Genomic DNA, 23,715 nt, shown 5'->3' with positions numbered 1-23,715 from the left:
CCATGACAGCTAGAGAAAAACATACACCTGCAGGTCAGCTATGGCTTTAATTCCAGAGGAGGTCCAGGTGGATGCTGTGCATAGAAACTCTGGCCTTGATCATGTCCAAAGCAGAGGAAAGCCATGACTGTCACACTTTTCATAAATGAATTTCCTCTTTCTCTGCCTGTATAGATTTTTCTCTATGCACATATTTTAAAAATAGAATTATATAACTTCAAATAACTGCTTTTTCACATTCTTACACTATTTATTATGAAAATCACTTTACAAAAATATTTTTATATCATTTTTAACTGGCCAGTTTTATTGCATGACTATATCTCAGTTGGGATTCCCTCAGTGGTAAAGAAGTTGCTTGCCAATGCTGGAGCTATGGGTTCCATCCCTGGGTCAGGAGGATCACCTGGAGAAGGAAATGGCAACTCTCCAGTATTCTTACCCAGAAAATGACAGAGGGGCCTGGTGGGCTACACTCCATGGGGTTGCAAAAGAGTCAGACAAGATTTAGTGACTAGACAACAACAAATCTCAACTAATTAATTATCTTGTTTGACTATTAGGTTATTTCCAATTTGGGGCTTTGAAAGACATTGCTCCAGTGAGCAAATAATTACTCCCTTTACAATATGCTTCTAAAAGTGGAAATACTGAGCCTGAGTATAATATGTACATTTTAAGATTTTTAATACATAATACCAAGCTGCTCTCCTGATTGTTGTTGTTGTTCAGTCAATCAGTCATATCCGACTCTTTGCGACCTTGTGGACCGCAACACACCCAGGTTTCCCTCTCCTTCACCATCTCTCGGAGCTTGCTCAAACTCATGTCCATTGAAGTCAGTGATGCCATCCAACCATCTCACCCTTCGTCATCTCCTTCTACTCCTAACCTCAATCTTTCCCAGTATCAGGGTCTTTTCCAACGAGTTGGCTCTTCGCATCAGGTGGCCAAAGTATTGGAGCTTCAGTTTCAGCATCAGCCCTTCTAAAGAATATTGAACACTGATTTCCTTTAGGATGGACTGGTTTGATCCCCCTGCAGTCCAGGGGACACTCAAGAGTGTCCTTCAACACCACAGTTTAAAAGCATCAGTTCTTCGGTGCTCAGCCTTCTTTATGGTCCAACTCTCACATCCTGCACGAATTTCAACTACCACAAGACAATATCTCCCAGAAATCATTCCTTTTAATCTTTACTAAATTCATAGGTGATCACTGGCATTCATTTTTTTTCACTGAACTGCTTAAATTTTACTCATTATATCAAATGGTCGCTTGCATGTCTTCTTTGGTTGAGTAATATGGGCAGGTTAACTCTTATGCTTCAGCTGTCCTCATCTGAAAAACATAGATATTCCAGTATGACCAGTGTCCTTATAAAAAGGCGGCTATGAAGACGACATAAGAACACCATGTGTTAACAAAGACAGAAATTGGAGTTATGCTGCTGCAAGCCAACGAACATGAAAGATTGTCAGCAAACCACCAAGAGCTAGGGGAGAGGGAAGGATCCCCGACAGGATTTAGAGAGTAGCTCTGCCAAAACCCTAATGTTGGACTTCTAGCCTCCAGGACTCTAAGACAACACATTTCTTCTGTTTTAAGCCCCCAAGTTAGTGGTAGGTACTTCATTACAGTAGCCCTGGGAAGCTAATACACCAAGTAACTTAGAAACACATTCTAGTGTCTGCCCAGATGACTGTTTAGCCCCCGAGCACTTCTCAGATAGTTATCATTTGCCCCTGTCACATCTGTCGGATAACTTGGTGCCCAATCACATGGGCTGAAGACCAAGGACAATATGTTTGCAATTGAGACCGTATGTCTTGGAAATACCTAAGAACACTGACTCACAGCGAATAGTTTATTGAATTTGCCAACACTGTGTTCACTTTCTGGGAAGCTAGTAATTGTATATTTTTGTTCATTTTTGAAAGGGCAATGATTCACAGTATGAACTATGCTGTTTTCATGTAGCAGCATTTAGCTGTGCCTACCTTGAAGGAAAAACTGTGAGGTTTAAACAAACTATAGATTATCCATGAGTCTGTCCTTTTGTCTTGATTTCATTGCCATATTTAGTGAGACTGCAGCTTGTCCAAGTTTGGAAAATCAGTATGCTCCCTGGCTTAAAAAAAACTAAACCAGAAGTATAGTTTATTCCATACTTTGCTAAAAAATAAGTCTTCACTAGGAAAATAATGATTATGTTGAATGAACATACGAAATATGATTTAAGGCCTAATTTTCCTTTTATAGTAGCAGAAGGAGAGAAGAGTCTAGAAGTATCACCAATCTCACAGGACACCTTGTTGTAACATACTTTTCCCCACTATCTGTTTACATCCCTGATTTATTCTCCTCCTTTCAAAGAATACCCTCTAGAGCCTGTGACTGGTGCCTGAAATTCTAAAAGCGATCCTGTTTTTTTTTTTTTTTTTTAAATAATGGGCACTGCCTTCTGGCAGATATGATTTAAAAGCAAAACTAACAGTAGCTTCTTCATAGTTCTTTTATAGTGCCAAGTACTATGTTAAACGCCTTTACGGATATCACTGCACTTCATGAAACTCTATGAAGGGTAGCGAGGTATGTCCTGATGAAGAATTTTAAGCTCAAATTACGTTATGTTACAAGATCTAGTAAACGGCACTTCGGGTTTATATCCAGGGCTGTTTGCATCACAACGTATTTCCATGCCCTACGCTCTCGTTTTCCCAGAGTCAGTGTGAAGGGCAAGAGCACGGGGCTAGAAGGGAAGCAGGAAGGTGTCTCAATGGAGAAGAGAGGGAAGAGGAACATTGAGGACAAAGTGCTGGCATCTTCTAATTTTGCCTAAGGCCTTCCTTGAACCATTTAGATGTGCTCTATTACAATAGCATGAACGGTATTACTGAGCACTTGAAATGAGGCTAATACAAATGAGATGTGTTAGAAGTATAAAATGCACACAAGTCTTTAAAGACTTATATGAAAAAGAATGCAAAATATCTCACTAATATCTTTATTTTTATTACATGGTGAGTGATAATAATTAGATATATTTTGTTAGATAAAATGTACTATTAAAAATTTAAGTGCAGATATTAATGGTAATTACTCTATATGATGTTGTGAGGATTAAAAAGTTAATTCAAGTAAAGCACTTGGAATAATTCCTGACTCATAGTGAATTCACAATTATGGCCAATAGATATTTTGAAAAATTTTTGTTCATGATCTCTACTCAGTTTTCTATTTGAGTGTTTACCTTTTTCTTACTGATTTCTTTCTCTCTCAGATTTTTAAGAGGTCTTACTACATTAAAATATTAATCATTGTTTTCTATATACAATGCACATTTTTTGTCAACTGTATGATTTCCTTTTTCAATTTGCTGATGGCTTTTTTGCCAGGCAGTTTAAGGGTTTAATATCATTAAATTATTCACTTTAAATGAGAATAAATTACAGAGATTAAATGTCAAATATGAGAAAAACAGCAAAGGAAAACATGTTTCTTAATAACTCCAGTTAAGAAAGAGAAGGATAGGTATGACTCTATAAAATTTTGAAGTTTTAACATTAAAAAAAATCAAACAAACATAAGAGGTGAGAAAAACACAGAAAAATATGCACAATATGTGATAGATATAGACTAATCTTGACATGCAAATCTTTGAGAAAATAAAATATAAAATAAGGAAAGGCTATAAATAAGCAGTTCAAAGAAAAAGAAATACAAACACCCTACTTCACTTATAATCAAAATGAGATACCACTACTTTACATATCAATTTACAAGGATTTTTTAAAAGTTAATTATGCACAATATTGTGGTCCGATATGGGTGGCTCAGTCGGTAAAGCATCTGCCTGCAATGCAAGTGACCCGGGCTCTATCCCTGGGTAGGGAAGACCCTCTGGAAAAGGGAATGGCAACCCACTTCAGCATTCTTGTATGGAGAATCCCGTGGATAGAGGAGCCTGGTGAGCTATGGTCTGTGGGGTCGCAAAGAGTTGGACACAACTTAGCAAATAAACAGCAATTGTGCAAGAATGTTCACTGTGCAAAGACAACCAGACAAGAGAGTGAGTTGGGACTGAAGTCCTGCTACTGAACTGCTAGTTAAACCATATTCCTGCAGTACTGCCTCACCCAGAGGGAGTGACTTCTAGTTCTCACAAAGGACCAGGTGCTTCAAGAAAGATCCTGATATGCAGTGCTGGTGAGAGGGCAGAAAAAGGAAATCTCATCTAGCGAGAAAATATACTGATACAGCTCTTAGGGAGTAATTTGGCAAAGTCTATCAAAATAAAACATATAAATCTTTTAACCCAGCAATTTCATTGCTATGATTTTACTGGTACACAGAGTGCAAGAACTTTGGATAAGGATGATCATTTCAACTTTGTTCATAAGAACACACACAAAACAACCCAGAAACAATATAAAAATACAGACAAAATATAAAAACACAATAGAGTTATTTTTTTTTTTTACATTTTAAAAGTTTTGATTTATTTACTCTTTTACATATAACAACAAGAAGGCAAATGTATGTTTACATTAAGTAACATGTTCATGAAAAATATTTATTTTCCAAAACAAAATAAGAAGTAAGAAGGTTTGACTAATTTGCAAATCTTTTTAATATAAGAGAGTTCATTAGAAGACAGTTGAATTCCTGTGTCTCCTTCTGCATTCAATATGTTGTGATATGTTTTTTGCGATAGGTTCTTTTAAAGTATATGAAGAAAATCTGGCCTAATGTAAGTATCTAACTGAAAAGCGGAAGAGTAGGTGAATAATTGTTTCAGATCATTGTGGATATTCTTCTTTAACTAAACCAAAATTTGACACTGGTAGACAAATGCAGTGGGGAATCTGAATCCATATTAATGAGTTTTTTACACATTGTTATATTAAAATCCACTGGTCAGCCTTGTACCTTATTATTTAAAAAAAAAAATTACTTTGGCTGCCCCAGATCTCTGTTGCAGCATGTGGACTCTTCGTTGTGGCAGGTGAGCTCTCTAGTTGTGGCTCACTGGCTCAGTCGCCCCAGGGCATGTGGGATCTTAGTCCCCTGACCAGGGATCAAACCTGTGTCTCCTGCATTGCAAAGTGTATTCTTAACCCCTGGCCCACCAGGGAAGTTCCCCAACCTTATGGTTTAAATGAATCTTTACCCAAGCATGATTTTACATCATGCATCGATCATGTGAAAAATAGTGTTTCACTGAGCTGTGTAGATCTTCCAAATGGTGACTTATTTCATGACATAATATTTTACAATCCACATGAGTTAACATCACTGCTGCTCTTGAGAGTAACAGGCAAGAAGGCTAGGATCCCCAAGCGAGGGAATAGACTGCAAGTGTCAGACGTTTTCTTCCTCTCTCTTAAGAGGCAGGAGAAAACAAACTACAAGCGTCAGATGGTTTCTTGCCCTTCTCTATACAAAATTGAAAGGAGGTTTCTTTTAAAATTCTGTGTTGCCAGGATCACACCTGGTTCCACCTGAACTTAACTTTTTCAAACCTTGAGCTAACCAATGAGTTTTTCTTGTGGAAATGTTTTTCTTAAGCTATGTTAATGAACTACGGATTTACCTTAGAATCTGCCTTTCTTCAAATCAGTTCTGCTTAAGGGTCAGAACCGATAATGGCTCAACAACCAGTATGTTTTACCCATTTCTCTTAAGCTGTGTTAGTGAAACTATGTATTTGCTTGGAAATCGCCTTTCTTCAAGATTCATGTCAATTAGAAGGGGGCAGAAAGAGTACCCCCTTGAAGTTTATAGCAAGAAGTCACATACCTGTTAGCAAGCCGCTAATTAGAGAAAGGAAATGTCTCAAAAGTCAGGGAGTTGCATCAGGCTCCTCACCCACAACATGCATTTTGAGATAGCATTGGCACAAGGTGAGTTATCCCGGGCCGTAAAATAGAGTTATTTTTAAAGGAAATTATGATATATCCACATATTACAATATTGTTTATAAATTAAAGGCATTAATACAAAATATTTTCAAGTTACATTGCATGAAAAAACTCAGAGCAGTAAGCATACTATTCTTGCTGGTATTTGATAAAGATACATACATGAAGGAAAACTGGAGTGAAAAAAAGTTCATGCTTAATTATAATTTTAAAGGGACTGAGGGGCCTAGAAAGGAATAAAATTCACTTTTATCCTCTCTGAACTGTCTTGTAAAAGTTTGACTTCTGAACTCTATGCATGTTATTTTCATTAAGAAAAACAAACAATCAATTTTTGTCTTATGATTTCTTCTAATATGGACTTTGCAAGGAAATGGATAAACATCCTGGGCAGGACAAAAATAAGTCTCTGATCAAACTACGGAAACACAGAGAGATACAGGTCCTACCATGGCCTGCTAAGTCGCTTCAGTCGTGTCCAACTCTGTGCAACCCCACAGACGGCAGCCCACCAGGCTCCTCTGTCCATGGGATTCTCCAGGCAAGAACACTGGAGTGGGTTGCCATTTCCTCCTCCAATGCATGAAAGTGAAAAGTCAAAGTGAAGTCGCTCAGTCGTGTCCGACTCTTAGTGACCCCATGGATTGCAGCCTACCAGGCTCCTCCGTCCATGGGATTTTCCAGGCAAGAGTACTGGAGTGGGGTGCCATTGCCTTCTCCATACCATGGCCTAGGTATGAACTTATACACTTTATTCATTTGTTCTCTCATCTCCTAAAAAACGAGAAAAGAGGTTCTGTCTGCCCTTTCAACTCAAGGAGTAATGCAAAAACACCCAAGAGCTGATCTGTTGCACAGTGAGCATGGGGTGGGGCTGAAGACCGAAAGAAATAGTTACTAGGCTCAGATACCATCCTTCCAACAACAGAACCAGAGTAGCACGCAATTTTTGAAGTTAAAAAGAGTAAAAATAATACAAAACTCTCATTCACATAATCATTGGCTTAAAGTAGTCAGACCTGCGTTGAGAATACTTGTTGACTCATTCATATGCTCAACAAACTTCTTTTGTATCCAATCTATTATGCCCTGTACTTGGCAGTGAGATTACTAGAAGTCTCAACTCTTCTAAGGCATGAGGTTAGAGGGCACGGAAACTACGCTATTTGGGGACACACTTGTTCAGCCTGTGCTTAGAAATAATAAATCTAATCCTCAATAAAATAATAGGAAATCAAAACCAGCAACATATAAATAGGATTATATATCATATCCAAGTAGACTTTATATCCCAGGAATACAAGTTGGTTTAACATCTGAAATTAATGTTATATGACATATTAATAGAACCAAGGACAAAATCCTTATGATCAACTCAATAAGGGCAAAGAAAAAGCCTCTGACAAAATCTAACATTTGCATGATAAAGATGCTCAAAACTAAGACTAGAAGGGAACTTCTTGATAAAGGGCGTCTATGAAAAACCCACAGCTAACATGACACTTAATGTTGAAAGACTGACGGCTTTCCTCCTTAGATGAGGAACAAGACAAGAATGTTCACTCTTGCTTCTTCTCTTCAACATTACACTGTATAAAAAGTGAGGGCAATAAGACAAGGAAAAGAAAAGACATTCAGATGGAAAAGATGAAGTAAAAGTATCTCTATTTGCACATGACCTTGTATATGTATCTTGAGTATAATATGATCTTGTATATAGCAATGCTAAAGGAGCCACTAAAGAACTATTAGGACTAAAAAACTAAGTTCAGCAAATTTACAGGCGACAGATCAATATATAAAACTCAATGTATAAATCAATATATAAAAACATATATTCTATTACTGGCAAGCAATATTCTGAAAATGAAATTTCATTTAAACTAGCACAAAATGATAAAAATACTGATAAACAATAAATTTAACAAAGGAATGACAAGCCTTAATACACTGAAAACTAATAAACATTGTGGGAGAAAAATCAAAGAAGATGTGAATTAAATGGAAAGACAACACAATGTCCATTTCCATTCCTTGCCTTTATGGGTTGAAACACTTCATTGTTAAGAGAACAGTATCACTCAAATTAATCTACAAGTTCAACACAATCCCTATCATACTACACATAAAAACTAACTTAAAATGTATCACAGACCTAAATGTATGAGCTAAAATTATAAAACTTTTAAAAGAAAACATACGTGTAAATCTTGTTGTTGGTTAGGCTATGGTTTCCCAGCAAGGAAACCAAAAATGCAAACAACAAAACAGATAAACTGGACAAAAAATTTCAGTTGCAAATCATAGGATCAGAAAACTGAAAAGGAAGAAAAAGTGAAAAGACAACTCTGAGAAGGGGAAAATATCTGCAAATCACATTATCTGATAAGGGATTTGCATCCAGTATACAAAGAACTCTTATAATGCAATAATAGGAAGTCAAATTGCTAATTAAAATTAGGCAAAAGATCTGAATAGACATTTCTCCAAAGAGGATATACGAATGGCCAATAAGCACACAAAAAGATGCACAATGTCATTAGTAATCAGGGAAATGCAAATCATAATCACAATGAAATATAACTTCACATTTATTGGGTAGTCATAATCAAAATATAATAACAAATGATGAGGATGCAGAGAAACTGGAACCTTCATACACTGCTGGAGGCAATGGAAAATGGTACAGCCACTCTGCAAAGCAAGTATTTCCTTAAAACATAACATAAATGTAGAATTAACATATGACCCAGCAATTCCACTCCTAGAAATACTGCCGCTACCCAAGAGAAATGAAAATATATTCAAGAAAAACTTTTACCTGAAGATCATGGCAGTACTATTCAGAGAGACAAGAAGTAAAAATATTAATAACCCAAATGACCAACTGACAGATGGATAAATAAAATGTGGTACATTAATACAGTGGAATATCATTAGGCAATACAAAACAAATGAACCACTGATACATGCTACACACGGCAGACCCTTGAAAACATCATGCTAAGTGAAAGAAACCAGTCACAAAAGGCATGTTGTGTTGTATGATCCCACTTACATATATTCTTCCTACAGAGACAGAAAGTGGATTAGTGGTTAATTAGGTCTAGGAATCCCAGGGACCGGGGAGCCTGGTGGGCTGCCATCTATGGGGTTACACAGAGTCGGACACGACTGAAGCGACTTAGCAGCAGCAGCAGCAGCAGCAGGTCTAGGAATGGAGGGTTGAGAAGGATGGGAATAGGGACTGATGGTTGCAGAACACTGTGAAAACACTGAAAAACGGTATGCTAATTATATGTCAATAAAGCTGTTTTTAAAAATATAAAAAATGACTCTAATTGCATGTTTTCAGCAATAATTAATTATCACTGGTCTTCTTAGAACCCAGAGAAACAGATGCGGTCCTAAACTGAAGGGTTCAAGAGGGTCTGAAATGGACAAAGAGAAGCAAGCTGACCCGTGGCCCACAGAGCTGATTTTTACAAAAGCCCAAGTCGAGTAACAGCTGTAAACTATCGGCCTCTGTGCTACTATTGACTTCTTAGATTCTGTTAAGCATTTAACAGGGGAATTATCTTCACCACTGTAATCCCTAGCAGCCGCTCTAGACTAGAACACCTAGTAGATAACTGAGATCACACAGAACAAGTATCTTCACACCACTCGTGAAGCCAGTGGCAAACAGCTAACAAGAGTCAACAAGATACTTGGAAGAGTAGAGGGTCTGATGTTTTCAGACTCAGAGAAGAACACCAACATCAATACAAAACTTAGATATGGCAACCACGGGTTCTGTTTTTGTTGTTTTTTTTCATTTTCATTTGGAATCTGATGGTGAAACTTCAGGGAAATGGAGTGATAATAATACACTTAGAGGGTATCATGAGAAAATCGGACTGCTGTTAACCATCAAAAAACTTCAATCACAGCAACCATCATCCCTAAACCAACCAAACAAAACCAAGAAACCCTCTACTCATGATGTCCGGATTGGACACTTCAATATATACAAGCTTTTAATCAACTAAACATAAGACCTGTTATTTAAACACCATTCCATGAAATATTTCTTTGAAATATCTTTTATGGTCAAGCATAATTTTTTAAGTTACTTTTTGTCTTAATCAACTGCCCAATCTCTTGACATGATTAATCAGTGTATTAGGAATTATAGCAATCTGGGTGTTTTTTGCTGTACTGGGTAAGAGTTAGGAGGGCTTACCAAGGGGCACGGTGGTAAAGAATCCACCTGCCAATGCAGGAGACACAAGAGATATAGGTTCAATCCCTGGGTAGGGAATGTTCCCTGGAGAAGGAAATGGCAACCCACTCCAGTATTCTTGTCCAGAAAAGCCCATGGACAGAGGAGCCTGGTGGGCTACCGTCCATGGGGTCGCAGAGTGTAATAGAACTGAGCACTCACACAACCCAAGAGGTTGCACTTCAGAATTCTACTCTGCATCTTAGCATCATTTATGTAACATTCCTTGATTTTTATAAAAGCAAAATTCACTTTTTACATATTAACCCTAACAATACCGTGTGGCTAAAGAACTAAATTCAGAGCAGTACTTTATACCTATTGTACCAGAGTACTCATCTAATTCTACGTTTTGCCAGTGCAGAAATTTAAATATATAACTCTTTCTTGAAAGAAGTCACACTGCTTTAAAGGAAGACAAATGAGAGTAAGTCTTAATTGCACAAAATAGTTTATACTAAGATTAAGATCCTAATCAACACTCCCCTCCAAAATCCCCCCAAACACTATCAATATGAAGTCTCTTCTGCTCAGCAGCACTGTACAACCTCGTCATGAACAGTAAGGGAAGGTGTGATTTCTTCTGGACTCTGATTTCTCTCCTTTGCAGAGGGGTTGGTTCTCCTGAGGCAAAATCTTATCATATTTCAAGGAGTGAAGTTCTGCAATCTAAACCAACCTAAGTGGGGTGAAGCTGGAATGGTAGAATCCTATCGAGTTAGAGACATCCTGGAGCTGATTAAAAACAAAAAACAAACAAAAAAACTTCATCTGCGCCCTGTCATTTCCTTTCAGCAAGATCCTGTTGCTGTTTACTCAATTTGCAAAGTGCATCAAATACCTCAAGAAATAACGTAAATGTTCCCTCTGAGGATTTTTTTAATTCTTGACGGAAAAAAATGTCAAAATAGTACCTTTGAAACTTGTCTCATTGTCCAAGCACAAGTATCCCCATCAAAAGGTTGTTTGTCCCTGCATTACTGGAGAAACGCCAGACATACGTACCTTCCTTTTTTTTTTTAAGAAAATGAAAAAATGATACTTCAAACGGGGCAATAGAGGTCAGAAACATTACACATGTTTCCATAAAACTAGCTAACTGAGTTCATGAAAAGTTTCCCCTAGTTTTACAGCCTGTCTAATAAAAAAGTATCATTTAAAACAATTAAGCTTTTTTCTGTTACTAAGTATTCAACATTCTGCCTGGATAAGAGAGGGCAATCAGCACTCTACTCCGAAAAAACAAACCATAAATCAGTTGACAAGCTTGAAAGAATTCAGTTCTAGTCTGCTTAGAAGCCAAGTGTAAATACAGAGAAACCTGTTGGCGCGTTTATCTTGCTCTTTAAGTTTCGCGTTTTAAAAACAAAGCAATACGCATATGGCGTTTCTCGTAAATTTCAGGCTCAGAAGTGATTCAGACCGACCCCAAAGCGAGGCATCTCCGACAGAAAATGGAGCCTGTGCCTTTAAGGTAAAATCGGCTGGATCCCAAAAGGCATTCCACTTTTCCACGACAAAGAGTTTGGGGGAGCGCTACCTCTCGGGTTTCTCGGAGGGACTCGGCCGGTGCGGGCAGAGCCCGGCTCGCCGCGGAGCCCTCGGCCGCCCCCGCTGCCCCGAGCCGGTCCCGCGCCGCACGGCGGGAGCGCATCGCGCGCGCCCCGGACTCACCGCTGCTGGGCTGCGGGGACAGCGTGGAGACCGAGGTCTGGCCCATGTCTCGGGTCGCAGGGCCAGCTCCGGCGATCACGCGGCTCTTTCGGTCCTTGGATCATGGGTCCGCTCGCAGACAGAGTTCCAAGCGTTCATTTCCCAGTCGTTGCGGAGGTGCCCGCCGAGTCCCCTCACCTTCTCCCCTTCGCGGGTCTCCCAGTCCGGCCGGCCGTAGCGGGCGCGGCGGATCCTGCCCAGCGGATGCCTGTCATTCCTCTATGCAGATTAGCTGGGGTCAAGGGTCACGGGGGAGGAGAGAGGGGGAGTGGGCGACGGGGGCGGTGGAATGAGGGGGGCGAGGAAGTGGGCAGGGGAGAGGCTCGGGCTGGTCCGGCCGTGCCTGCGGGGGCTGTGAGCCCCGCAACCCCCCCACCCCCCAATAGCAGAGAGTTCGGGCGACTCCCCATTAAACTTAAAAGGTTCACTGGCAAATGATCCTTTAGGGCTGCAAGAAAAGGAATTAAAGTACTTAGTCACGGTACTTAATTTAAGAAAATTTGTTTCTAGAAAGTTAGTTCCTTCCTCTCATTCCTGTTATGTGTGCATTTTTGTCTCATTTTAAAATCTTCTTTTAACAAATAGAATTTTGCAGTATTAGTGGCCTCAATCAGGTTGAACAGTAAATCTGAATGATGGGTCTATGTGTCAGATCAACAAAGGATACACTTTGCTCTCTACCATCTAAACTCTGCGATGCTCACCTCTCCTATATTCAAAAGAATCACTGTGAGACTATGAAACTGTGTGTTTAAAATGTCCAAAAGGTGAAGACCACAGTAATTTATTTTAGAAGCTAAAAGTCCATAATAGTTGAACTCAATACTACTGTAATGAAATCTTAACCTCTAACTTCTTAAAAATATGAATACAAGTAAATACTCCTGGTATTTAAGATTGATGAGAATTCTAGATGCCATGTCTATCTCCATCTATATAGATCGCTAGGTAGAGATAGATATGGCATTAGGCTGTTGGTTACAGAAATGTGATTCACTTTATGGAAATTCGTTGAGCCCTATTTTATGATTTATACATTTTTATGAACCTATATGGAGAAGGCACTGGCACCCCACTCCAGTACTCTTGCCTGAAAAATCCCATGGACGGAGGAGCCTGGTAGTCTGTAGTCCATGAGGTTGCAAAGAGTCGGACAGGACTGAGCCACTTCACTTTCACTTTTCACTTTCATGCATTGGAGAAGGACATGGCAACCCACTCCAGTGTTCTTGCTTGGAGAATCCCAGGGATGGGGGAGCCTGGTGGGCTGCCTTCTATGGGGTCTCACTGAGTAGGACATGACTGAAGCGACTTAGACTTAGCAATGAACCTATATATTTCATTAAAAAGTTTTTGAAGTGTATTTTTTTTTTTTGAGGGGGCTGGGCTACGAGGCTTATGGGATTTTAGCTCCTCTACTACAGATAAAATCTTGGACCCCGGCAGTGAGAGTGCCAAGCCCTAACCACTGGACCAGGAGGGGATTCCAAAAAAAGCGTATATTTTAATTTTTAACTGATTTTTATTGAAGTATAGTTGATTTACAATGTTGTGTGAGTTTCTGCTGTACAGCAAAGTGAATCAGTTATACATACACACATACTCACTCTTTTCCCATATGGGTCGTTATAGAGTACTGAGTACAGGCCCCTGTGCTATACAGTAGGTCCCCATTAGGTTATGTCTTTTATATACAGTAGTGTGAATATGTCAATCCCAATCTCCCAATTTATCCCTCCCCTTCCCTTAAAAGTGTATTTTATTAAAAACTATATTTAGGTCACTTGCCACAGCTTTCACATTTTAGGTTATCTCAGGCAGTCGACTGTGAACTATTAAACATCTATATAGTATATAATTATTAGAGAAATGCAAATCAAAACTACAATGAGATATCACCTCACACAGGTCAAATCAGCCATCATTAAAAAATATACACACAATAAGTGCTAGAGAGGGTATGGAGAAAAGAGAACTGTCCTGCAATGTTGATGGGGAAATGTAAATTGGTATAGTCATTATGGAGAACAGTATGGAGGTTCCTTAAAAAACTAAAAATAGAGCTACCATATGATCCTGCAATCCACTCCTGGGCATATATCCAGAGAAAACCATAATTTGAAATGATCCATGCACCCTAATATTCACTGCAGCACTATTTACAGTAGCCAAGACACGGAAGTTATCTCAATGTCCATTAAGAGAGAAATGCATAAAGAAGATGTGGCAGACATATACAATAGAATATTGCTCAGCCATAATAAACAGCAAAATAATGCCATTTGCAGCAACATGGATGAGTTAAGAGATTGTCATACTGAGTGAAATAAGTCAGAGAAAGACAAATATCACATGATATCGATTATATGTGGAATCAAAAAAAATTATTGCTGGGAGGAAGGGAGAGGGAGTGGGAAAGAGAAAGATAAATTGGAATATTGGGACTGACATATATACACTGCCATATGTAAAATAGATAACTAAGAAGAACCTACTGTATAGCACAATTAATATTCCGTAATGACCTATATGGGGAAAGAATCTTAAAAAAAGGGGATATATGGATGTGTATAACTGATTCACTTTGCTGTTCAGCAGAAACTAACACAACTTTGTCAACCAACTATATGCCAATAAAATTTTTTTCAAAATAAATCTGTATAGTATATCTATTTTATAAAATAATAAATTATTAATGCTTTACACATGCAAATTTTTTCCTGAATTTTGTATTATTAAGATCACATAGAGCCTAGTTTTGTTTTTTGAAAGATGTTTGCTTGTCTGTCTCACCATTTAAATAAATTGCCCTATTTTTTTCATACCCAAATAGCCCACCCTCTATTGTGGGGAAAACTCTTTCCCTAGAATAGTATGATCAATTATCTACTTCCTTTTTCCTAATTCACTCTTAAGAAACCTTGATATTTCTTTTGAATGGCTACAAAGACATTTTCAAATTATTTAAAATGCTGGCATTTATGTATTCACGTGTACACATAAAACAATTACACAGAGTCTTCAGGTCACCGGGGTCTAATGTGGTTCACACATGAACCTGCCAGGGACTCAGATGAGACCAGGCTTGGAGCACTGGGCCTTGAAAAACATCCTCCTAAGAACCTGAGAGAAGTTGGGTGAAAGGGTCACTTTGGGGGTTTGGCTTAACCCCACTGCTCAGATCTCCACTTTGAGCTCCTTTCCCATCTTCACAGAAGGGGACCCATTTTCAGACTGTATCCCCACTGGATACAAACCCAGTCCCTAACATCTCGATGCAGCAAACACATCCAAGAATCACTGGACCAGGTCCTTATAAACACATTTATATCAGAGAAAAAAAGGCACTTTGGGAGCACTACAGTGCACTCTTCTACACAGTCATCACCTAGACAAAGTAAAAAATGGTTAGTTTCTCAAGTGAGTTAACTTGAGTAAAGTTGACACAATAACAAAATTGTTCCCTAGTCCTTCCAGGGGCTTCCTTGGTGGCTCAGAAGGTAAAGAATCTGCCTGCAATGCAGGAGACTCGGGTCTGATTCCTGGGTTGGAAAGATCCCCTGGAGATGGGAATGCAACCCACTCCAGTATTCTTGCCCGGAGAATCCCATGGACAGAGAAGCCTGGCAGGCTACAGTCCATGGGGTCACAAAGAGTCGCACACGACTGAGCGATTAACACAAACACAGCCTTTACAGAGGCAGGCCCGGTGCCAGGCCAGCTGGACCTTGGTAGAGCTCAAAGCCTGACGCCCCAGGAAGCCTGACATCTTTTCTGAGCAAAAACACCTAGCCTAGAGGTGCTGCCTTCTCCCCAAACCCCGAGGGCAGGTGAGGGGGGCTGCAGTGGTAGCCAGGCTGGGAGCAGAGCCAGGAGAGGCGGGTGGGAATGCTTAAGTAGGGTCACCAAAGCCATAGAGACCTCAATCCATCCGAGCTGCCACTGCAGAGCTGGCGGATCAGTGCCATAAAGAAACTCTGATTTTTTTTTTTTTTTCAATGAATTTGAGGATTAACCAAACTGTGAGTTCTAATTAGGACAATGAAATTAATCCCAACTAAATTTCCTTATAAAGTGGAAAACTGGTGTGCTTTGGGAACACATTCTACCTTGAGGGTTCCGCAGTGAGAGAAAACAATTATAACGGCTCTTCTGTTTCTTCCTTTAAATCACCTTAAAACAACAACCATAAAAAGGCAGATTGTGTGTTGTCTCACTCTAGGTTGAGAAGAGGAAGCTTCTCACTCCTTTTTCTATCGACAGAGTCTAACTGAGGGGAGGTCACTGATCAGAGGCAATATACAGTAAATTTTGCATATTAGAATATGTTGTTGTTGTTCAGTCACTAAGTACTGTCAGATTCTTTTCGACACCATGGGCTGCAGCACGCCAGGCTCCCCTGTCCTTCACTATCTCAGATTCATGTCCATCGAGTTGGTGATGCTATCTAACCATTTCATCCTCTGCCACCCCCTTCTCCTTCACTTTCAATCTTTCCCAGTATCAGGGTCTTCTCCAATGAGTTGGCTCTATCTGTTTGGTACATTTACATTATATGTAAATATAACGATTTTCTTTGAAATTGACAAAAGCTAAACTTTGAGGTACAATGTTATTTTTGCTATCATTACTCCTCCTTGAGAAACAATAATGTGTTTCCTTTTATTTCTTCTCCAAATTTGTATTTCAGACATCAAAGGGGTACACTATAGCTCTGGTCTTTCAGGATTTGCTAAATCCATCTATATTTACTTTATTCAAAACCTTTCATGATTTGCTAGTTAATATAATCTTAGCCTCATCTGGGATTCTTATAATCCCTCGATCGGGTTACACACTTTCCTCTGAAATTTTTCCAGTTCCATTACATTATCCTTGAAGCATGTCAACCAAAACTGCAGGAAGTGTGCATTAAGATTTCTTTATAAGGGTGGGACAGTTTATTCTGTTTCCAGTGCTTCCTATGAGGCATGGTGTTTTAACATCCTTTTTATCACAACTAACAAATTATATTTGTGAACATAGAAGAAGTCTACAGAAATCCCTAAATTTCATTTATAGGTCAAAATATAAAGGTTAGAATCTATCATCTAACAAGAGTATGTTAAGACAATCTTCCCCCAATTGCCTTTTTCTTGTTTTATTACAGCTCATCTGCTATTATTGAGCCAACTCACGATTTTACTAAGAGCTCTGGGTGTTATTTCCTTGAATTTATAGTTTAACTGTGCAAATGTTTAATGTCATCTGAAAAAAAAAAGGGACATTTCTCTGTGTGTTACCTCTTTCCAGAGAATTTATAAAAGTGCTAAAGAAAATTAGTGCCAACATCTAACTCAGAGGAAACTATCTGTTCATAAATCTTCAGCATTTATCCCATTGGTCCTGCTCTTCAGTCTATATTTCTAAACCAATTTTTTATCCAGTGATATCCTGGTAAATGCTCAACAATTGGTTTGCTATTTTTCTATGATATAAATATTCCTATGATGACCAATTCAATGAGTGGGCAACTGGCTTACAAGATTATATCACCTTGTTTGCCAAATTTCTGGAAATATAACAACTGGCCTATATGAGCTGTCTTCAGCATAGCACTGTTTCATCTTTCATAGTATGCGGTCATCAAATTATATCATGACTGACTGTGTGGAACAGTGTATGTTAAACCTTCCTGAAAATATAGACTGACAGCATCTACTGATTTTTTCCACAATACAGTCTAAATATTTTTCAACCCCTGAAAGATCTTCTGTGATTTTTTTTTCTTTACTTTCAGAAAGAAATTAAATTGGGTAGATTAGAGAGAATTTTCTCCCTGAAACTTGTTTGCCTTTTGACAGAGGTTGCTCTTCTTGAGGTTTTCAAGCATTCTCCCCTATAAGACAGATTCCACTGGCTTGTCCAAGGTAGGGGTTATTAAGTTCATCCACCTGGGGTACCCAAGTGAAACTTGCACTTTTCATGGGTGGAAGTCACTCATTACATTAGGTAAAAGTTAAAAGCAGACATAAACTTAAACTTTAGCAATCTGTGGAAAAGTCCTTTCCTACTAGGTCAAAGTCCAAATTGTAGACATACAATTTGGTGGCCAGAGAGACAGTTTACAATAAGTACAGTCATTATTACCAAATACTGTAACTTAGGTCACTGACAGGCTTTTCTAGTGGCCACATCTAGCTTGGAGCAGGAGAAAGAGTGAGATCTGCCCTCAAAGCACACGTGCCATGAGAACTCATCGTAGGTGTCTTCTCTCCCAGATGATGTCTGCTAGGACCCCATTTTGAGGTGCCAGCAGGTGGGCAGGGGTGCAGGGCTGGGGAAAGGGTTAGGCAGAGCTCAGAAGATGAGACAGTTGATCAGAGCAGTGGTGCTTCAGGAAGAATAGTGGTTGGTGGTGGCCATGTACAAGTAGGTGAAGCTCTCCTAACTGGTTACACTTATTTCTGGACTTGGAGAAGGAAATGGCAACCCACTCCAGTGCTCTTGCCTGGAGAATCCCATGGACAGAGGAGCCTGGCGGGCCACAGTCCACAGGGGTGGCAAAGAGTCGGACACAACTGAGCACATCACAACATTCCTGAACTTGGCCATGAAGATCTAGTGAATGACCGACATTTGCCTGAGTAATGGGAATTACAGACACAGAAAACCTTCTCCTAGTGGGAAGGAAATGAAATGTAGTAATTAAAACTTAGGAAGGTGGTGCGGTGCTAAAGAATCCTCCTGCCAATGCCGGAGATGTCAGAGACCCGGGTTGGATCCCTGGGTTGGGAAGATCCCCTGGAGGAGGAAATGGCAATCCACTCCAGTATTTTTGCCTGGAGAATCCCATGGACAGAGGAGCCTGGCGGGCCATAGTCCATGAGGTCGCAGTGAGTTGAACATGACTGAGCATGTAATGTAGTTTGTTTTCTAGATACAGTGGTCAGAAGAAACAACAGACGTTCACAGATCATCTGAAAGGATCAGTGTAGTCATTTACTTTCTTCCTACCTACCATTATCAGATTTATTAAAGAATGGAAAACTGTCTTTTCTCCCTTTCTCTGATGGAGGTGCCAAAGGGCAATTTTTAAAGTCAGACAGCTATTTTTAACACAAGAGGTTCTAATAATCCTGTAAAAAAAGTATATAACTCAGAAACTAAACACTGGTGTGCAAAAGTTTTTAAGCATTAAGGTAGGTTTTTACTAGAATATCTTCCAGTTTTAAAAAACTTTGTGTTACTCCAAAACTTGGCTACATTTTGTGAAAGTCAGCTTACTTAGAAACACATAACTGCTAAGAAGCAAATAGAATGTTATAATTTCAGTTGAAATTCTGTGTATGCAACCTGTGTTTACTTTTTAAAAAATGTTACTCTATAGCAATTGTCACCAAATGCTTCCTATAACTTTTGTTTGGACAATTCTGAGAGATTTTAGTTTTAACAGGGTAATAATATACACAGACAAAGGAGAACTCTGGCTAAGAAAAGAATGACAACTTTAGACATTCTAGTTATATTCAGCATCAATAGGAGAGAAAACCACATTCCAGAAGTATTAGACAGAACAGGAAACAAACCTGTAAGACAGGCTTTTCTTTCCTATTGTTCTCATATTTTTATATGATTTATTTCCTGAGTTTTTCTTCTACTGCTTGTTCAGGCTAAAAGGATTAACAAAATACCTACTCTGTTTTGCCCTGAGTGAGTCTCTGCAGAGGGCGTGGTGTGTCACATGTGTGCTTACTTAGTGATTGAGCTGGATGGCTGGAAGATTTACTCTGGAAAATAAATACCTCGAGGGGTGGTGCTGGAATTTCCTTTTCCAGAAACTTTCCCTCACCCCCGGAGAAAGAGCGTAGTTTGCTGCCCTGCGTTTTATAAGAAAAACAAAATACTTATCCACAGCATTTAAAACTCTGACAACTGTATAAAATTAATAATCTTTAAGTTACTAACCAAAATCTATAGAGAACATTCCCTCAAGACATCTTTAATAATTACTGCCCAATTTAAAGAAAGTAATTGTTTAAAATAAGTTCCAAATCATTGTTTTATTAACTATCATATCCATCCTTAGAACCTAACAAAGTGTGTGGCACATAGAGGGCACTCAATACACGCATGATAAATCAAAGAATAAGCATTTATGTGATTTCTTCAATTATAGCAGCTTGAAGCATGGATGAAAAAAACACAGCTAGGAATAAGTGTATGATTTTGGTAATATTATATGGACTGCATAGCGAGACAATATCAATTTCTGTCACTGACTGGTAAATTTCCTTTTATATGCTATTCTACTCATAATCATCTAGTCCTTTAGCTAGAATTATCTCAGGATCTCCCATGGGTCTCACACCTCTAGGGCACAGAACACGAGGATAAGTGAGGGACAGGCCATACCCTAGAGTTCAAGGTAGACCATACCTGTTCAAGATCAGACCATACCTGGAGTTATATATATATATATAGTAGAGGGTGGGTGTTGGGTCTTACAAGTAAATGACTATAACAGTGAGTACTGTGATAGAGGTGTGTTCCACCAACACTGCATGGCTACAGGGAAGGCTCTGAACTTTATGAACTGCTAAATCCACATCTTCCCAATACAGAGTCAGCAACTTATTCTGAAGATGAGCTAAAGATTGTCAAGTGCTTCCTAATTAAGTTCTGATTGTATGCAGTTAATATTAATTGTATTTTTTATTGCTTATAGCTTTTGAGGAATAATTTACATATTCTAAATTCTACCCATTTTAAGTAAACAATGTGTTTTAGTTAATATATAGTGCAATCAGAGAAGGCAATGGCACCCCACTCCAGTATTCTTGCCTGGAAAATCCCATGGATGGAGGAGTCTGGAAAGCTGCAGTCCATGGGGTCGCTGAGGGTCAGACATGACTGAGTGACTTCACTTTCACTTTTAACTTTCCTGCATTGGAGAAGGAAATGGCAACCCACTCCAGTGTTCTTGCCTGGAGAATCCCAGGGACGGGGGAGCCTGGTGGGCTGCCGTCTATGGGGTCGCACAGAGTCGGACACGACTGAAGTGACTTAGCAGCAGCAGCAGCAGCACAGTGCAATCACTACCATAGTCAGATTTTAGAAAATTTTGAGAACCCTAAAGAGTTCCATCACCTCTTGGAGTTAATCCCAGTCCCACCCCCTGGCATCAGGCAACTACTGACAGGCTTTTCATCTTCATAGTTTAGACTCTTGAAAATTTCATATAAATGGAATAACAGCATATGACATTTTCTATATCTGTTTTTTTTTTTCACATAATGTTTTGATATTCTTCCATGTTGTAGTCTGTATCAGTATTTTGTTCTGAGTCAAGCTCCACTGTATGGCTCTATCAAAGCTTTGATTATCTATTTACCAGTTAATGAGCACTTGGGTTGTAACTATATTTCACTGTATTTCTATTCTGCAAAAATACAGAAGATAGATATAAATATATATATATCATATCATATGTATATACATATATCAGTTGGGCTTCCCAGTTGGTGCTAGTGGTAAAGAACCCATCTGCCCATGCAGGAGACACAAGAGACTTGGGTTCAATCCCTGGGTCAGGAGGATCCCCTGGAGGAGAGCATGGTAACCCACTCCAGTAATTTTGCCTGGAGAATTCCATGAACAAAGGATCCTCACGGGCTACAGTCCATAGGGTAACAAAGAGTTGGACATGACTGAAGCAACTTAGCATGCATGCACACATATTTCAGTCATCTAACAAATATTTATTATGCATCTTCTTTGTACCAAGTTCTGTTCTAGGTATTTGAGATAGAATTAAAACAAAAAGTTTAAACGTATGCACTCAGAGAACTTATATTTTTATGAAAGGACAGAAAATAAGCAACGAACATAATCCACAAAATGTATAGCAATTTAGAAAATGAAAAGTGCTATGAAATAAACAGGGAAGGGTAAGAGAGATGGATTAATATGTCATAGTTAAAGTAGTCCTCACTGAAAAGGCAATCATTGAACACAGACTCAAAAGACATGATGGAGTTAGCCATGTGGTTATCTGGAAAAAGCACATCCTAAGCAAAAAGACCACTTCATATCAAGATGAGAGCATGCTGTGAGAAACACTAAGGGGCCAATGTGACTGGAGGACAGTAAGTTAAGGGGAGATGGGAAGGGGGTTTTAAGCCATGTAAGACCTTGTAACTGACCATAAAGACTTTGGTTTTTACTATAAGTGAGATGGGGAAGCAATGACAATTTTGAGCAAAGGAATGGCATAATCTATCTTTTATTTTAAAATCACTGTTGCTTCTGAGCAGAGGATAGAAGAGACGAGGTGGGAAGCAGAGAGACAACGAGAGACTACAAGAATACACAAGGCAAGATATGACAGGGGCTTAGACCAGGTTGGCAGCAGTGGGAAAGTGAAATGTACCTGGATTCTGGATACATTTTTAAGGTAGAGCCAAATTTCTTCATAGATTGAATGTGGAGTATGGGAGAAAAGAGATGAAGCAAGGAGGACTTCAAAATTTTGTCTGAGCACTTGGAAGGACTGAGTTGTCCTTAATTAAGTCTGAGACAACAGTGAGTGAAGTGGGTTTGGCATAAAAAATTAGAAGCTCAAATTTGAAATGTTCAATTAGACATCTAAGTACAGAATGAAAATAATTTTTTCCAAGGGAAAAAATCAACCTATACTTGGATATATCGTAGGACATTGAGTATTAAAAATAAAGAGGAAGTAGTGGGTAGAGAAGTCAGATGCCACTCCAAGAAATCACAATAAAACCAAGATGACAATAGAATCATAGATTCTTGGTGTTATAGGGACATACCTTAGAATTCCGTACCCAGATAAATAATTATTCATCAAATCAAAAACTCACTCACTGAAAGTGGTTAATCACTAAAGGTACATCTATAGAAAATTCCTCAGCAAGAAAGAAAAAGAGTTCAGATTAAGAGTGGGATACAGAGCTTCCCTTGTAGCTCAGCTGGTAGAGAATCTATCCACAATGCAGGAGACCCCGGTTTGATCCCTGGGTCAGGAAGATCCCCTGGAGAAGGGATAGGATACCCACTCCAGTATTCTTGGGCTTCCCTGGTGGCTCAGCTGGTAAAGAATCCACCTGCAATGCAGGAGACCTGGGTTCGATCCTGGTGTTGGGAAGATACCCTGGAGAAGGAAATGTCAACCCACTCCACTATTCTGGTCTGGAGAATTCCATGGACTGTATAGTCCATGGGTTCTCAAAAGAGGTGGACAAGAAACAACACTGAGCATAGAAACTGATAAAATTATGGTGAATTTAGTAAACTATTGGTTGTGCAAAATGGAGAGGTAGTCAGTGAATTTTAACATATGTTGAGGTCCTAATTTTGACGTTAGGAGGATAGACAAACTAAATACTTCTTGAGTTTGTCAGAAAAATGTGCTATTTCAAATAATAATAAAAATATAATAGTAAGTTTCCAAATCAGTAAATAAAAGGAAGGGGAATAAAAAATGTTTCACTAATCCAATAATGAAAAAAGAAAATGAGGGAAAATTTGAAAAAGAGCTGGCTAAAGGAGATGACACAAATTAAGATGTCAAATTAAGTCCAAAACAGTAGTTGCAAAAAATGTGAAAGGAATATTCATATCTAATGACAGTAAAAGATTGGAGGGAGCAGAAATATAATACATGTCTCTGTCTGCCCATTTTACAAGATACATCCCAAACAGCAAAAGCTGAAAATAAAAGCATGAAAAATACATCCTTAAGCAAATACTTACTAAGGGAAATTTGCTATTTCAATATTAATAATAGATGAATTAAAGCTGAAGTAAAAAC

General features: G+C 38.9%; 1 protein-coding gene across 10 annotated transcripts in view; it reads right to left on the bottom strand.

Annotated features, from left to right (window-relative positions):
- The window catches only part of PHACTR2 (phosphatase and actin regulator 2), a 299,218-nt gene that overhangs the window by 134,223 nt on the left and 141,280 nt on the right, over window positions 1-23,715 (bottom strand). For 3 of the 10 annotated variants that reach the window (XM_086318142.1, XM_086318147.1, XM_086318148.1), the window contains exon 1: window positions 11,862-12,085. The exons of the other annotated variants lie outside the window; for them this stretch is intronic. In XM_086318142.1, the coding sequence (XP_086174268.1) occupies window positions 11,862-11,907 (46 nt within the window). In that variant the 5' untranslated portion in view covers window positions 11,908-12,085. Of the gene's footprint in view, window positions 1-11,861; window positions 12,086-23,715 lie in introns of those variants that run through there. 10 annotated transcript variants of the gene reach the window in all.

Source organism: Bos grunniens, chromosome 9 (genome assembly GCF_055505025.1).
Source record: "Bos grunniens cultivar Pamir isolate PY7600 chromosome 9, Bosgru_T2T1.0, whole genome shotgun sequence".
Taxonomy (NCBI): Eukaryota; Metazoa; Chordata; class Mammalia; order Artiodactyla; family Bovidae; genus Bos; species Bos grunniens.
This window is presented reverse-complemented; position numbering and strand designations above follow the sequence as displayed.